The following is a 16,924-nucleotide window of genomic DNA, read 5'->3' as shown; positions in this document are numbered from 1 at the left end:
GCAGTCAGTGTGAACAAACAAGCTAACACCAGTTGCTGGGTACGGTAAACTGTGGTGACAATTGGACTATAGCTGGTTGACTGGTTGAAAAAGGGGGGTTTTGGTTGACGGGTGTTGCTGGAGAACTGGAAGCAAGGATCGTTGTTGTAAAATCTGGGTGGCTGTGTCAGTGATGGCGGCCGTCGACTGACAACCAAACAACGGAACAGCTGCGTTTGTTGTTTGCTTTTGTCTGTTTGCGTTTATCTTTTTTTTCTCGACTTTCCGTTTGTTTCCTTGAATTCTAACGTTGTTCGCTAAGTATGAAAAAATCAGTGACAACAACAAGAAATAACGGGCAACTGAAGGTGTGTGTGTGTGTTCATCAGGCTTGATCGGTGGTGAACGACGAAACTAGATTATTGCCGGTGTCGTGTATGGTAAATACCCGTGTGGTTGTACGTGAACGAAAAACAAGGGTGGTGTCTTTACAGGTTGGGACCGGGGTGAATATGGATGTCTGCGTCAAGGCAAGTTAAGTGGGTGTACGTATCGTTAATGTGATCAGGTGCATACGGCCAGAAAAAGTGGCACAGAGTTCGGTGGTGTCGTGCTATAGGTTAGAAAAGGAGTCCATGGTTTTAAGGAGGCTGGTAGGAGTCGGACTTACATAATGTACAAGATGTTATCACACGAGAAAGTATCTCGGGGGAGTTTGGGGGTAGGTTATGGACTGGTAGTTGATAAGTAATCAAGGGTTTGTGAAAGGTAGCTCAACTCGGGAAAGCTAGTTGGTTGGTTGTGTCTCTCACCTGCGACCTCGCTCGTTCTTCAAAGTGCCGCCATACTTGTTTCGCGTCCCGATCAGGTCAATTATCTCGGGGATACAACTGGCGAATATGGCCTACACCACGTGATAGAACAAAACACAACATTCGCATCAATACACTTGTGTGAAAGGGTTGACAATTGTTTTCTTTATACTTTGTTTTCTTTTTTTTTTTTGTTTTGTTTCATTTGCTTAGTTTCTTTTCTATTTCTTGTTTCGTTTCGTACCAGAGTCTCGGTCGTGCTACCGTGATTCAGTGCCGTCCTGTCGCGTCAACGTAGTCCGCTAATCGCGTCCAAAATGCCGTTCGTACCTTGCTTTTGCTCAAGTTTTTCTGTTTTTTTTCTTTTTTTCTTTTTTCTTTGGGGTTGGCGGGGTTTTGGTGGGGGTTCGGGAGCTTTGCAATTTATGAACGGAAGTAAGTCTTTGGCTGAGCTACCGGGCTTCGCGGTCACCCATAGAGACACGATTAATAGTGCTGTACCGCTATGAGTGCCACGGCCCAAATAGTTAATATATGTATATATATTTTTATTTTAGATATAAAAATATATATATATACGTATATAGAGAAACGAACACGTTCCAAATAAAGGGCAGGGTAGGTAGGCTACCTACACCTAGGTCCTACACTCCTACACCTAGGCCTAACGATAAAAAAACTACACGTGCCGACACGTCTACCTAGTCCGTTGGCAGGTATGTCAAAAGATATGTATATATATACGTGTGTTCGTTTGGAACATGACGCGAACGCTTTTGCTTACAATAAGTTTCGATTTTCTCTCAATCGTTTCATTCTCTATTTTCCTTGCTTTTCGCTTTTTCATTGCTTTCTGTTTGTTTGATCATTCCTTATCTCCTTTTTTCTTTTTCGGTATATATATATATGTATATATATATATGTGTGTATGTGTATGTGTTTCACATCCTTTTTCCTCGTTTTCTCTTGCGTTCGTTCGGTATTTCTTTTCTTATTTTTCTTTTCTTTTTTTTTACGAACGTAAGCTGGCTGTAGATCTTCTCTAATTCTGAATGTCGTGCACCACTTCTGCCTCTCGGTGAATACCCGACGTCAGTGAACGATTGAAAACGTTACCGGGGAGCGTATTCGCACGTATTCTAAGGGGGAGAAGACCGGTTATTGCGGAACTCGCGAACCGCAAGGGGCACGCGAACGCGGGACAAAATAAAACGGTTCCCTGCGCGCGGAACGGTTCCTCTAGTGAGTCGAGTTTTTTCTTTTCTTTTTTCTTTTCTCTTCCTCCTACGCTTTTCGTGTCTTATTTTCTTCGTTTTCGTCAATGTTGTTCATTACACGCGACAATCGTACAACCGAACTCATCATTTAGCGAGCAGCTAGCGTGAGATAGTTATTAGGCGTCTAATTAAAGTGAGCTTCGCTCGGACATCCGTGCGATCCGCGTTTAACCCATTCGAGACCAAGGTTCCCTTTTAAAAATAGTCTTCAAGAACCAAAATTAGAAGTCATTATTCTTATCATTATTCTTCATTTTTTATAATCCCGACAATCTTGATTGTGGGTCACTGTTTTTTTTTAGGGTCGCAGTTTGAAACTAAGTTTTAATTTTTGTACACTTTTAATTTGTAATACTAACTAGTATAGCAAACTGGTTTTCCAATATTAATTGATAATAGAAATCCATAGTCATTGCACATACGATGGGTGATCAGTCTTTTTGGCTAGGTACTCCATTTACACACCCGGTGTGTAATTCGTCTCGAATGAGTTAACGTGTAGAACAGTAGAAACAGTAAATAGTTTTTCATCAGCGGTAAACGTATTTTTGTTGCACGAAATGGATTCCGTTTTCTTATTGTTTTAGAGCGTCGCGGTGTTGTCAATCTCTTTCTTCCTCCTCTCCAAGAGAACGCACGACACGCGTGCTCTCTGTTCACGGTGTGCGCATATCGAGTATGATAAACCGACGCCCCGGATGTCGATTCTGAAGCAAGTGCACGTTTCTAACACGCTACAATGCTTTGTCTTGGGTTTGAAACAAATGGGAATCGCCGATCGGCCATTTTCTGGAGGTCAACGCGTCGGACCCGCTTCCTCGGTGAACGAACGATTCGTTTTCGCCAGAAATAAGATAATGTGCGTCAGACGTTTTCCTTTTGAACAATGACAAATTTCATTTTCACTTGACTTTTAGCGTTCCAGTGGACAAATGTAATAGTTGAACTTGTAATTATCCTCCGTTAACGACATATCCGAACTGATGTATGTTTATGTAGGGTAAGTTTCAACGATTGCACTTTGCCGATATATAAAAGTTAATGGAAATTTGATTGCAATAGAAATAATGTAGATAACAAATATAGTTTGATTTTTCCAAGTGCACGAAATGACAAGTATAAATTTTTAAATTTATGGTCACTGGTCACGATGCACCAACGAAAAACAAAAAAATCGTCGTTCAGAGACAATCTTAACACGTTCGCAACCACGCGTCACATATGTGTAACAATGATTCGTTTAGAGAGCCCAGCGTCACATTCGTATCACATTGTCGATTACCGTTACTGTGATGTTATCAACATATATTTGGCGTATGGTATACGCTATTGTAGCTTCGGTGATATTAAAATATCAGACATACATGACATTTATGTAAACTGTTTTATTTGGTTTATTTATTACGCTTTAAGCGTATAAAACTGATGCGAATAACTTATCACGCGAGACAATTACAAGAAAGCTACGGTCTAGAATAAGAGTATTTCAAATTTGACCGTAGTCGTGAACGTGTTAATCAATTATCTTATTCGTGGCATAAGAATTTCGTTGACTGGTCGACAATAATTTCATGAAACAGCCTAACCATCGTAAAGACCTATAATATTGTCTTATCCCGGCTGTTCAGAACGGAAGAAACCTGAGAATCCGCTGGTCCAGACCACGCGTGTCCATTTCAAAGACCAGGCCAATAGACGATCGATCTGTAACTATCAAAATATATCCACGAAAAAAGCGGTGCGTCTGCGGCAACGAAGTCTGTGAGCGTAATCGCGTTATAATACATTGCATGGTAAATCGTTCGATCGACGGAACAATCGAAGAAAAGTGTTTCTTGGGACATGGGCTAGTGTCAATCTACGCATGTATATTGTTTCCTTTCCGCTTTCCTTTTCCACCCGCAACGAAATCCCACAGTTGAACACTGATCTCGATGAAATTCGGGATTATCGTTGACCTCGACATAATAATCCGTAGATTCCTTGCCATTACACACATTTTTGACATACAATGAAAATGTACGTAAAAGAAACCTTGGTGTCAAAATCACTTTTAGTAAATCAAGGTGAAACGGTGCGCAAGTGATTACCCGAGATGAAAGCTCTATGTGTCTCTAAAACAGATTTGTTCTTCGATTTTTATTTGAAATTTTAGAGTTCATTTTGTATTAAATAAATTCTTATAAATAATTAATAATAGATTGGTTAATAAATTATAATGTTGTTCATAACTATTATAATATTATAATGAATTATAATTATTTAGCAGAATAATACGTACGTATATGAAACGTAACAATCTTTTGCAGTACGAATATAGCGATAATTAAAATTGATGTTTCTTATTGTTTAAAAAGAAGAACACCAGTTTACCTGTTTATCTATTCCAGTAGTACATAATATCGCTTATATAATTACAAAAAAATATTACAAAAATCCAGTGTAGAAATCAAGAGTCGTAGACTTTCCGTCAATAACCACCGATCACTTACACACTTTTTCACCCTGCTTTAATGAAAACAATCTTACCACCATAATCTTTTCTACGCTCATTTGGATTGTTTATAAAAACCGTGTGCATAGTTGTAACAACTACATCAGATGATTCTTAAATGCATCGCAATACTTCACGTAGTGAATCTACACTACATTACGCCCAAATAAGTAGAAGACATCGCATGTTCTACATAAATACAGTTAGCCTTTTTCGTCTTGAGCCTCGCTCGACCAGCTTAGTGGGCAGGAAGGCAAGGGGGATGTCCGCTCGCGTCGCCCGGTCGGGTAGTTATGGCGGATCAATTTCGGCACGTCCTTGTTATTGACCGAGTCACGCAAGGAAGAACGCAAACAAAATGAAATACGATGAAGCGAGATATACGAACACTGCCGGTGAATTTCATTTCTGCGCAGTGACGGCTGTTTATGTTTACCAAATCCGAAGGACACGGAGGATTCGCTACTGTTTCCTGGAAGAAACGAGGTGGAGTTTGCGGCCAAATCACCTTGCCCCTGACTTTTTAGCTTGGTAGATTCACTCAGGACGTGAGAACTGCACTGTATGTACTATACACCTCTCACGTGAGCTTCGTCGACCACCAATCTAAAAGTGCACAGATGCAAGGGGACTATTCCACTCACGATGCTTAGGCCACCTCAACTTTCGACATATGGTCATTATTGACACACGCGGCAATAGCAAAGAACGAAAGCAAGGCCGAACGCGATAAAGTCAGATAGAACTGTAGAGAGTGTTGTGTTCTATACGTTACGTCTCACTTCATCGCATTCGGTCTCGCTTCCGTCCTTTGTTATTGAGGCACGCCAATAATGACCATGCGTCAAAGGTCGAAGTAGCCCATCATGAGTGGAAGAGTCAGATTCAAAGGCGCACGCCCTTGCCCATACGATTTTCCCGTTCTGGTGTATGATTCGCTGAGGCGCTCACGCACATTAATCGGGTCACCGTATGTCACGCGTGTTACCAGGTTCGTTGCAACGGACGGTGCGTAGAACATAATTTCAAATGACGTTTTCTTGCTTATCTTACTACGTAACTTTACCACCTGAATAATGGCGATGCACTTAAAAATCAGTGTGTATGCATTACAACTGATATTTCAAAGAATATTATCATTCAAGAGTCACGAACGGTTTCTCCGAATTCCACGAAAATCCAACGGAGCGCCATCCGCGAGATCTCTTTGCCAGTGATGGGTGCCAATTCGACTGATACCTAGATACATACGTACATACATGCACATACACGCGAGTGGGTGTGTGTGTGTGTATGTGTGTGCTTGTGTGTGTGTGTGTGTGTGTGCGAACATCGACGAATGAGCATTAAAAAATATATAAATACACAGCGGACGGGCGTAAACGGTATGTGCGTACGTATGTATATACATATATACAAACACATATATATGTACAGAGAATCTAACGTGTTTGAGACGCGACGAAATCATTCGGGTCGTTCTTCTCGGGACTATTAGCTTCTTTTGTTCGGCTCGAGAAACAGTTAATGAAAAATAAGAAGGAAAAAATAAGAAAATAAACACAGCTCCCCCGAGAAAAAATCCGTGAACACGTGTCATACCGCGCTTGACCGTGTGTGTGTCGTCCGCGATTTCGCACATTCATATATATATATATATTATATCTTGTATACACATGTTTATGTATGTGTACGTCGATGTAAAGAACAAAAAACGAAAAAGACAGAGGGACAGATCAGAGAGACTTGTATAATATTCTCGATGTGGCTGAAGCTAGACTATCTGTATGTCTGAACGAAGAACAGGACATGTCGGACGAGCGTTTCACGGGAAACGTCGAGAAGGCTGTGTCCGCGATGGTTGAATCGTTTATTCGTCGAATTCAAATCTCCAATCGAGCCACGTGTCTGTGATCTTCTTGCAAGGCAACGAAGAGAAACACAAAAATGGCGAGAACGAAGGAATAATCGATAGCCGACGACGTATCGCCGGCGAATGTCGCACGCAGAATCCTCTAAAAGTCGCAAGAACCGTTGAATATCGCAGACGTCTCTAAGGTGCATGCAAGAGATTCACGGATCACGTGGACAGTGGACCTTGATCACGGGGGAAATGAGAACGTACCTTTATTTTCGAAAGTTTCTCACGTATCACGCAGGATTTTTCGACGTTCTCCCGACTGATATCGACATCGAACACGGATATGCGCGTCGCATATGGAACACAATATCGGCGTCGATTGATGGTTAAGTATTAGGTTGTCTCGAAAGTTTCTGTTCTTTATTAGCGCACGACAGGCGTATAATATTTTATGTTTCACGTCGTATCATTAAATTACGTACTATTCATTCATCGTCTCATCGGGAGCCTGATAACGCCACCATATCGAATCTTCTACCAGATTAAACGTTTAAGGCAGAAACTTGCGTGACAACCTAATGTAATCCTCGTTGGCTCTACGTCGGAAGTCCAACGAAACAGAACGATAAGGGAAAAGAAAACCGTGTAAATCGATAACAGCGACTATCACGAGATGGAAAAAGAAAAGAAAATTTCGCTAATCCGCCGAACGTCCAAACGACAACGGCGTGTAAATCATGCTCAACTGGTTTCGCTATTTGTTCCATCATGCCAGAAACAGAAGTAAACAAGAAAACGGAATTGTACGGAAAAAAAGAAACGGCGAGAAAACAAATGGTAAATGAAAAGTGTTGTCAGGCGGATGAGAAAAACGGAGCCAACCGATTTTTTCCTGCCTGACCACCGTGGTCTCTTCACGTGTTCGCCTTCTCCGCGTTCGGCCCGTTTGACGCTGAAGGATTGAAAATGCAGCAAAACTCGTGTGTCTCGCAATTATATACGTGCAATTTCTACTAATAAAAAATCCCTAATGAGCAGCCGCATGTGCCTACCGCCTGCACCCCCTTCTACTGCTGCGCTCTAGTTGTTAAGTGCCAAGTAAATATGTATATATATATATGTATATAATCTCATTATCAAGCAAAGAGACCAAAAAAAAAAAAGAAATAAACATAGGAATAATTAATATACATATATATTATATGTATAATATATGTATATCGTGTCTCGATAAGATCGAACCGGGGGAAAATGCTTCTTCTCTCCCCACGTTTACTCACACGTGCGTCGAACAAGAGAAGTCGCTCCTCTCTAATAAATATATATATATATAAATAAAAGGAAAGGCCATTCCGCGACAGGTTTCGATCCGCCATTGTATTTTTGGTTTATTCTACAGGCTAGCCAAGAGCACTATCGCATGCCACCAAGAAACTCAATATTCGTGAAGAGAGAGACAGAGGGGACAGAGAGACAGAGAGAGAAAGAGAGAAAACAAAAGTTGTTTGTCCGGCGGGTCGCCAATACTTTCGGAGAAGAATTTTGTTTTTCGAAAAGATACGTGAACAAACGTGTGAACATTTCAAACGCGTCACATTAATGTTAATACATGAACTGTATTAACGACAATCAGATCACGTATCCATTCTTCTCCTTCATCGTCTTCTTCTTCTTCCTCGAAGACGTTTCTCCTTTCGTTTTTCATTTCTTTTTTTATTTTATTTTGCTTTTGCTTTTTCAATGATCCTGGACGTTTTTCTTTTGTTCAACATTACTGTTCAAAGTATCGGCGACAGCCCGCAACCCGCTGGCTTCACGACTCCTCTTTTCACGCGTTTCTACTGGCCACATCTACCATCCAGCGATCGTCCATGATCGCCGAACAATCTACGCTACACGGTGTTCGAAACAACAATTAATGTTAATCGACCGCTGTAGGACGGCGGGCACACTGCTTAGAAAACAGGATTAAGATGCGATACCTGGTATACATAGATATACATATATAGGGTGTCCCGTTTAAATCGATTCACCAGGACATTTTTGAAACTGCTAATGATACCAAGGAACTTGTTGGATGAAAGTTAAATGGTTCTCTGCAGCATGTTACTTGACTTGAGTGAGTTTTTTCTATGTGGACGCGTAGAGGATTGATGAAAGTGAACTGGTATTTTTTTTAACGAAATTATATACTTTTCGATGCATTAGTCGATGAAAATCATCATTTCCCATACAAAAGTACCAAGTCTCATATATCGAAAAATCAATATTCTGTAAGATATTTTAATGTCAACAATTGATCCTTATTTGATCTGAACGTGGCTTATCAACGCTTGGTACTATTTCAACGGTTGACATTCGTGGAAAATTTATAGTTTCAGAACACTTGAATAAGCTTTAGTTTTTAAGTACCCATTCCTTAATATTGAAATTAAAATATCTTATAAACTAATAATTTTTGTTGGAATATGACCAGTTGCATCGATTGATACATTAAAAAATATGTAATTCAATTTGAAAAGGAAAGCAAGTTGACCTTCATAAGTCACCTACATGTCCACATAAGAAAAATTCGCTTACGATCGACAATGTGTTCGTTGAAGTCATTTAACTTTTGTCTAACACATTTCTCAGTATCAGCAGTAATTTCGAAGATATTCGAGTATCCCGATTTAAATGGAACACCCTGTATAGTATGTATATATACATGTATAGAGTTTAGCTACTTTCGTCTCCAGAGAAGTGGTCGTACCCGATTACACGCATAGATCGGGTTTGTAATACCGTTTTCGTGGAGGCAGTCTTCGGGATAACGGGATACGGTGAATCGAATTGTTCGAGTTGATTATTTCCTTTTTCTCGAAATAAGTTCAAAAAAAAGATACTAAAGAGAAATTCATCGGGGAATGCACGGCGATTCGTTCGCTTAAGGGAATATAATATGTTCGAATGATGGTTCGATCGTCGGCTGCATCGATATCTGACAGTTGTATCGAGATAACTGATAAAATTGTTTCACAATCAGTGGAATTAAGATTTTTCTCCGCGTGTACCTTGATCGTATTTGCAACAACGGTCGTCTTCGCAGCTTGTGTGTTTCATGGTCGGTGATTTTAAAAAATGGTATTGGCTATAGCTTGACAATACCGCTGATTAACTTAATGAAAATTACCTCGGTGTGATGATTATTTGTTCTTCATTTAAACTGTCGTTTAACTTTTATTCGATTTTGTTTTACATTATCATGGAATCCCATTGAATTAAGATTCTGTAAGTTTAGAACATGCCCGCTGCACCTCGCCATTTTGTCGGTTCTTGCTGCGCGCGTGTCGTTAGTACAATCTCTTGATCATATATAGAATATTGAGCAATACATTTATGATAATAATAATTTAAATAATAGTAAAACAATCAAGTAGAGTCCTGATACGGAAAACATAAAATCTGTGGTTCATTTTCTACATTTTCGTTACCATTTGCCTAGAAAGTATAAAATCACAGTTATAGAAATTACATCTAAATCATTTTTACCCTGAATTCTCAAACAAATATTTCACTATATTATAGTTGATAATGAATCTGGCGTAATAAACATTTATACTTTAGATTTTATCAACGGGGAATTCCCAGAAATTTGTTTTCTGTGCTGGTACGTGCAGGATATCCTGGATTTTGCTGCTTGACCTTTAGTGTCTAGCATATTTGCTATCGGGTGTCTTCCAGATAAAATTTTCCGACCTTCAGAACACATCTATGATTCATCAAGGCTCGTTCGCATGTACATATGTAATGCAATTGGAGTCCCGAACGAAACAGGATACACGAGGAGTTTTCTAAACATCGTCTGGTGAAACAAGGATGGCAAATATTGACATAAAAGAGAGAACAGAGACGTAATCGAAAAATTATATTATTTTTGTCGGTGGAACAAAAATATTGACCGCTACGTGGTTCAACTTTTACAGGGATTTTAAACAACGCTTTCACAGATGGCTGGAAAGGTGTACGGATACTATAATAGGACAGGGAGGAATATGGATACTATAATAGGGCAGAAAGCTGTATTTGATATATGTAGGAAGCCGCAGATATTTTCACATATTTTCAAAATAATCATTCTGTTAGTATTAAGTTTATGTATGTAATACATAAATAGTGTAGAGAAAACTTGTTACATATTTTCTATTTTTACACACTGTTAATGAAAATATAGGTATTTATATAAGACAGCATAGTGTTGCTAACACCACAATATGCTGTGTTCAAAGAATTAATTAAACCCATCATTTATGGATAAATATACATTATTACATATTTATATCAAGATTCTTGTAGTAGTCCTGCACACAGAGTGATCTTGAAAAATATAGTCTTCTTAAAGAAATCAGCAGAAAAAGTGAAATAAGATGAAAAGTATCCTATTAACATAGTTAAAGCAACAAAGTATTGTTAAAGACACTATGAAAAGCACAAGTGTCTATAACTCTCAACACCGCCGTCGCTGTACACGAAATCTTCATACCAACCTGCGTATCCTCTTACATTTATTTTCAACGCCATGTTACTAGGACATTTTTCACTTCACTTTTCTTCTCCTACCTCATTCTTTAAGAAATCTACTGTTCCTCCGAACACTATGTATGTTAATAGATGAATACACGATGAGACGTTTAGAACAGCGGATGGACAGTTGAAGAATTTCTAATTGTTTATAACGAAACCTGCTATAATCTTCTACGGGAAAATTATCTACTGACGAGAAGAGAAATGATATTAACTTAAACGAAATCAGTTGATACAGATGCAAGATGGGGAAAAAAGGAAAGACAGAATTATACGAATGACGAAACGTGGGAAAGACACAACATGGTGGAAGAATAATTGCATATCGATAAGAATGATGTATATACATGTACGCTTCGGAATAAACGTCGCCGTCGGAAGATAATTTTCATTAAGCTATTCAGTGTTCCCCTCGCCGATAATTAATACTTACTTCTGCTTAAGAAATGGAACTATAGCCTACCTTGACTTTAAAATCACCCCGAGGATAGAGTCTTCCGCCAAGTCTCCATATACTTCAACCAAACCTTGTTTACCGATGTTCACTACATCACGATTCCGTTCGATAGCTTAATGAAGAGTTTCTATATTTCGATTAGCACAATTTATAGAATATTCACTGTTTCATATAACATAGAAGAATCATACAAAAATTCCGTAGACTTCGTTGTCCACGTTTCCAAATAATCGATTCAATTTGAAAAACGAAGAGCGTAAAATCATATGTGATATTTACACAACGAAATAGCAACACGAGTTTGAACATACTAAACCTGGAATGTTAATGCAAAATAGAGTAGAAAAAAAAATAAAAATGGAGAACTTTTCTGAAATCAATGTAAATCATTTTGAGTGACAATAAACATATGCAAAAGTGTTTATATACGATACACTCAATTTTGTTCCTAAACAATTTTCATTGCACGCATTATTTCTTTCCTTGTACACGATTTTCACAACGTTTTGTTTGTTTTAACACGATCATCGAAATTCTAACATGAACGATTTCTTAGGTCTGGAATGAATCTCTATTTCTCCGTAATAGAAATCTGTAAAAGATATTGTGTAAAAACAAGATTGGGCATACAGTAAAAAAATTAATTATAATTCGAGAGACTGATAGAAATAACCCATAATATTAATTTTTCTCAAAGTGTATAGAGACTTTCGTGACGCTCCTGTGTACGCGTGGCAAAAACTCAGATCAAGCAGAATTCGCATGACCAGACGATCGAAGCGTCCGCTCGCTATTCTAAACCATGAACCAAATCTTAGAGACAAAAGGAAAACGAAAAGTAGAAAAGAAGTATGCTTGTGCGCGCAAACTGATGCCATGTGCCGAAGCAATCGGCGAGAATTTATATTCCTGTCGATCAAATAAGAGTTGCTCGACAAACGAAATGAAGAAAAACAAATAATGCTGCGTCGCACACGTTACACTTTATAGTAAAACAAAAAAACAAAACAAGAAGAAGGATAGAAAACCGTGGAAGAGATGTAATAATAAAAGAGAGCAATCGGTGGAAGCGAGCAAAATAGTAAATTCGCGAGTCTTCGCGCGCATCGTTCGCGTTGATTCCGAACAAGAACAAGAAAGCTTTCGACGAATCGTATAGAAATATATGAACTACTTTTCGAAACCGTGCTGTGAGGCAGTCATATACATATCACGATGTATATGTGTATTTTATATATAACAAATGTATATATAATATATAGAGAGAGAGGTAGAGAGAGAGAGAGAGATAGATAGATAGATAGATAGATAGATAGATAGAGCGAGAGAAAGAGAGAGAAAGAGAGAAAGAAAGTGTGATAAAGACAGATACAGGTAAATAAATAGATAGATAGGTAAAGAGGTGGGATGGAGACAGATTAATTTTATGAATGGATAGATGGATCGACAAACAAAAAGATAGATAGATAAATAGACAGAAAAATGAATAAATAGAAAGATAAGTAGATATACAAAGAATGAGAGATAAACAGATAAATAATTGAAAGATAAAAGTATATAAAGGTAAATAGATATATAAATCGATAAACAGATAGAAAGATAGATATATAGACAGATAGATAGATAGATAGATAGATAGGTAGATGGATGGATGGATGGATGGATGGATGGGCGGACGGACGGACGGATGGATGGATGGATGGATAGATAGATAGATAGATAGATAGATAGATAGATAGATAGATAGATAGATAGATAGATAGATAGATAGATAGATAGATAGATAGATAGATAAATAGATAGATAGATAGATAGATAGATAGATGGATAGATAGATAGATAGATAGATAGATGGATAGATAGATAGATAGAGAGAGAGAGAGAGAGATATGCAACAATAATATATTGATCTCATCTACTATAGTGTGTATAAACATGTGTGTATATAAGAATAAAACACGTGTGTGTATTTCTCTTTTCACAAAAGTCCAAGCATACCAGCACGTGTTACCAAGATATTTACTAACTGGTAAAAAGTGGGTAAGAAAAGCGGTGAGAGTCAGCACAAGGTACGTTAAATAAACGGTGAGCGAAATGGTAAAAAAGGGGGGTCGAGGGCGAGGGGCTGAGAGGGTGGTGGCGGTGAATTCCAGAATTCGGGGATGCCATTTTCTCTAACAGTTACGGATCAGGGTATAAGGGGTTTCAGGAACATTTACGCCAGTCAGAGAGTAAGTATGGATAGCAGCGGTAAACCCGTTTCTCTTTGAAAAAGATCCTTTCGAAAGGAAGGAAAACACGAAGAATATTTAACAAAAAACACACAATATTCTTCTGTTCTAAATATTTTTTTTCGGAAAAAAATGCAACACCGAGGGTCACGATAAAAAGACAAAAATTAGTACATTCTTGGCAATTTATGTTACTTAGCTGCGATTAACCTTTTTCTTTACAATGTCTAATCTGGATCGCGGTAAAAACTTCACATTTGTTAAACGTTTGTTGTACGAGAAAATAAATATGGAAATATTAAATGAAAAAAGAAAATATTAAATGAGAAATGAAATATCATATGAAAAAGAAATCAGATTTGCCTTTTATAGTATATTATTAGCTTAGATTCTTTATGGAGATACGTCGGTCACCTCGAATTTTTTCATATCATGTACAACGTCTGATTATAAAATTCACAATCGGAAAACGACTCGTAAAGAAAGGGATTGAATCGCTCAGAAAATACACGAAACATACACAAACATCTTTATTTCTAAATTTCCTCGTAAAATCAAAAACTGCAGAAAAGAATCGATCAAAAGAAAAAAAAAGAAAAGAGAATCACAATTATCCAAGAAACGGCGTTAAAAAATACATTAAAAATCCCCTCCACGAAAATCCAGTTGCAATGTCAACTTTGATAAAATGTCGAAAACGCGATGAACAAAAAAGTATAAAAAATAGGAAAAATGGAGGGCAAAAACGGGCCACTTCGCTATCCAGGTCGACTTCGCTCCTCCTCGCATCTATGCGACTACAAGGACAATAGTTTGGGGGGCTAGTTTCAAGGGGTATCTTTGGCTGGCTTCCACGTAGGTGGATTTATGGGGTACCTGCGTCCACGCTCACGCTTGTACTGGCCACCGTACTTGCAGCGGTTCGCGGCGAGCTCCGTGATCTCTGGGATCCAGCTGGCGAACACCGCCTACACACCCACAATCATCCGTTGCCGTCAGAACAGAGCCCTAACGTGAGTTTCTTTTTTATTGTATTTTTGTTTTTCGTTTTGTTTGTTTTACGTTTATCATTTCTCTTTAACTTTGTTGTTTTCTCTCTACACCTTTTTGATGATGGTAATAGTGTTTCATTGTGTAACTTGGTCTCTTTGTTCGTGTGTGTGTGTGTGTGGGTGTGGGTGTGCGTGCGTGTGCGTGTATAAGTGTCATTAGATAAGCTGTCGTTTTGCATTACTGTCGATGATACGTTCTTGCAAAATTTTCGTTTCCCGAATCGCCTCTTTTGCTACCGCCTAAAGACGATACACGCTCGCAACGCTTCACTCTCTGCTCGACCGTTCGTAACTAGAACAGATGCACGCCACGCGCCATTTGCTGGACAAGAACAAGAGAAATTCGCTCTGCTTGCGTCTTCAATTGGTTTCCGACGATAGGAGACATGGGAACGCCTTGTGATCATGTCTAAGGTGTTCGAGTAATGGAATCATTCGCGAAACTTCGATTAATTGGGATCGGTCTCATGATTGACCCCTCACCAGACCAAGATCGTGATACGAAGAACTCGTCATTCAGTTGCTCTCTATTCCCTAATCACCTTTCATTGATGTTATTAGCTTCGAATGCATGAATTTTGCCTACCTTCATGCTGATACAAAGTCTCGCTTTAATGAATTTGGCTAGAGAACCACGAGATCGTTTGATTCATCGAGAAGATTACGGTTGGGCTAGTAAATGTGACACGTTGGCCGTGAACGAGTCGAAGTCACGCACAAGAATACCGACATGGAACTGTCTCTTACCAGCCAGAAGAGGAAATTGGCAACGACGAAGACGAAAATAGTGCGACAACACTGACTTCGATCCATCTATGAATGGCTACGACATGGCGGAACATCTCCAGTAAAGATCTGAGTCAAACTGTTCGGATTAGTGAAACTTTACGTGTTTAATCAGTCATTATTTCGTTTCACGCAATCACGTGATTTCAATTGATTCGTTTAAGTATTACGACGCATGTAAGTATAAAATAGGAAATTTGTACCTTTTCATTTATTGTTATTAAGAATATTAATTAACTTTGAAAGAATTTCGTGTGGAACAAGAAATTTGATCAGATTATAAGTACATTCTAAATAATTTCCAGTATTCCCTCTCTATGGTTGCCCTAATTCTCTTCACTGACATATCATACTGGTTGTTTTAGGAAAAGTGGGAAAAAAATATTAAGCATAAATTAAGTAGATTATTTTCGTTGAAAAAGAACCGTGTAGATATAAGATCCTGTTCCAGTCTAATGTATTATTATTAATAGTAGATTATATATATTCAGTACAACATCTACATCGACAAATTTTTAACACTTCCTTCAATGCTGGATTGACTATAGAATTTTCAATTGTTTAGAAAAACTGAGGGACATGTAAGGACTGGCGGACTAATAAGTACTAAAACTAATCTTACTATCAGCATACAAAATGATTAATACTCTGCAATGATAAAGAGGAATACTGTAACGATACTTGTGTCGACTTATCTACCACAATTTGATCCAGATCTCGATGAAAAAATCGCCCAACAAAATCAGTAATTTCTTACTAAGAACTTCGTTCAACATAAGATCACTCGATACCGAAAACACACAACTCGCGTGTACAAACCACATAATTCTCCTTTACAATCACACATAAACACACAACACACACACGCGCGCATATACGCACACACGCACACGTACAAACGCACAAACGTCTGCGCTCTGAGAAGTAGGAAAAAGATGATAAACCAATCGAAAAAGAAACATTCACTAGTATCATCTGCACCCCAGACTTTTTCTACGTTGAGCAAATTGTTGCACGTCAATTACGCTTTCGCCGGAATGGCGAAATGCGTTCGACCGAGTCGACCTGGAAAGGTAAAAAGGAAAGAAAATTGTACAGCACGTGCCTCCGGCTCTTCGATCGGTCGAAGCAGCACGATCACCGTGTTCTCCTCAACGCAGAATGCAAAACACGGTCTCGCTGTGCTCTACGGAGAAATAAACAGTGCCGTTAGTTCCTTCGCAGAGAAATCGATTCACGGTTACAGTGCGGTGTTCCTTCGACTAAACAAATCATTAAATCACTAATGTGGCTACGATGCGCATCACATAGTGTTGTAAAAACTCGAGTTCTCGAAGCTTCAAGGATCAGCCTTAAAGGCTTACAGTCCTGTAAAGCTCGAGTCTTCGAAGCTTCAAAGCTGAACTTTAAAA

General features: G+C 38.6%; 1 protein-coding gene across 50 annotated transcripts in view; it reads right to left on the bottom strand.

Annotated features, from left to right (window-relative positions):
• slo (calcium-activated potassium channel slo) overlaps positions 1-16,924 on the bottom strand; it is a 162,025-nt gene that overhangs the window by 69,501 nt on the left and 75,600 nt on the right. For 16 of the 50 annotated variants that reach the window (XM_076366245.1, XM_076366243.1, XM_076366244.1 and 13 more), the window contains exon 7: positions 792-883. The exons of 30 other annotated variants lie outside the window; for them this stretch is intronic. In XM_076366245.1, the coding sequence (XP_076222360.1) occupies positions 792-883 (92 nt within the window). Of the gene's footprint in view, positions 1-791; positions 884-14,550; positions 14,643-16,924 lie in introns of all 50 variants that reach the window. 4 more of the 50 variants (XM_076366266.1, XM_076366285.1, XM_076366260.1 and 1 more) reach the window with 1 other exon arrangement.

This window comes from Nomia melanderi, chromosome 3, assembly GCF_051020985.1.
Source record: "Nomia melanderi isolate GNS246 chromosome 3, iyNomMela1, whole genome shotgun sequence".
NCBI lineage: Eukaryota > Metazoa > Arthropoda > Insecta > Hymenoptera > Halictidae > Nomia > Nomia melanderi.
This window is presented reverse-complemented; position numbering and strand designations above follow the sequence as displayed.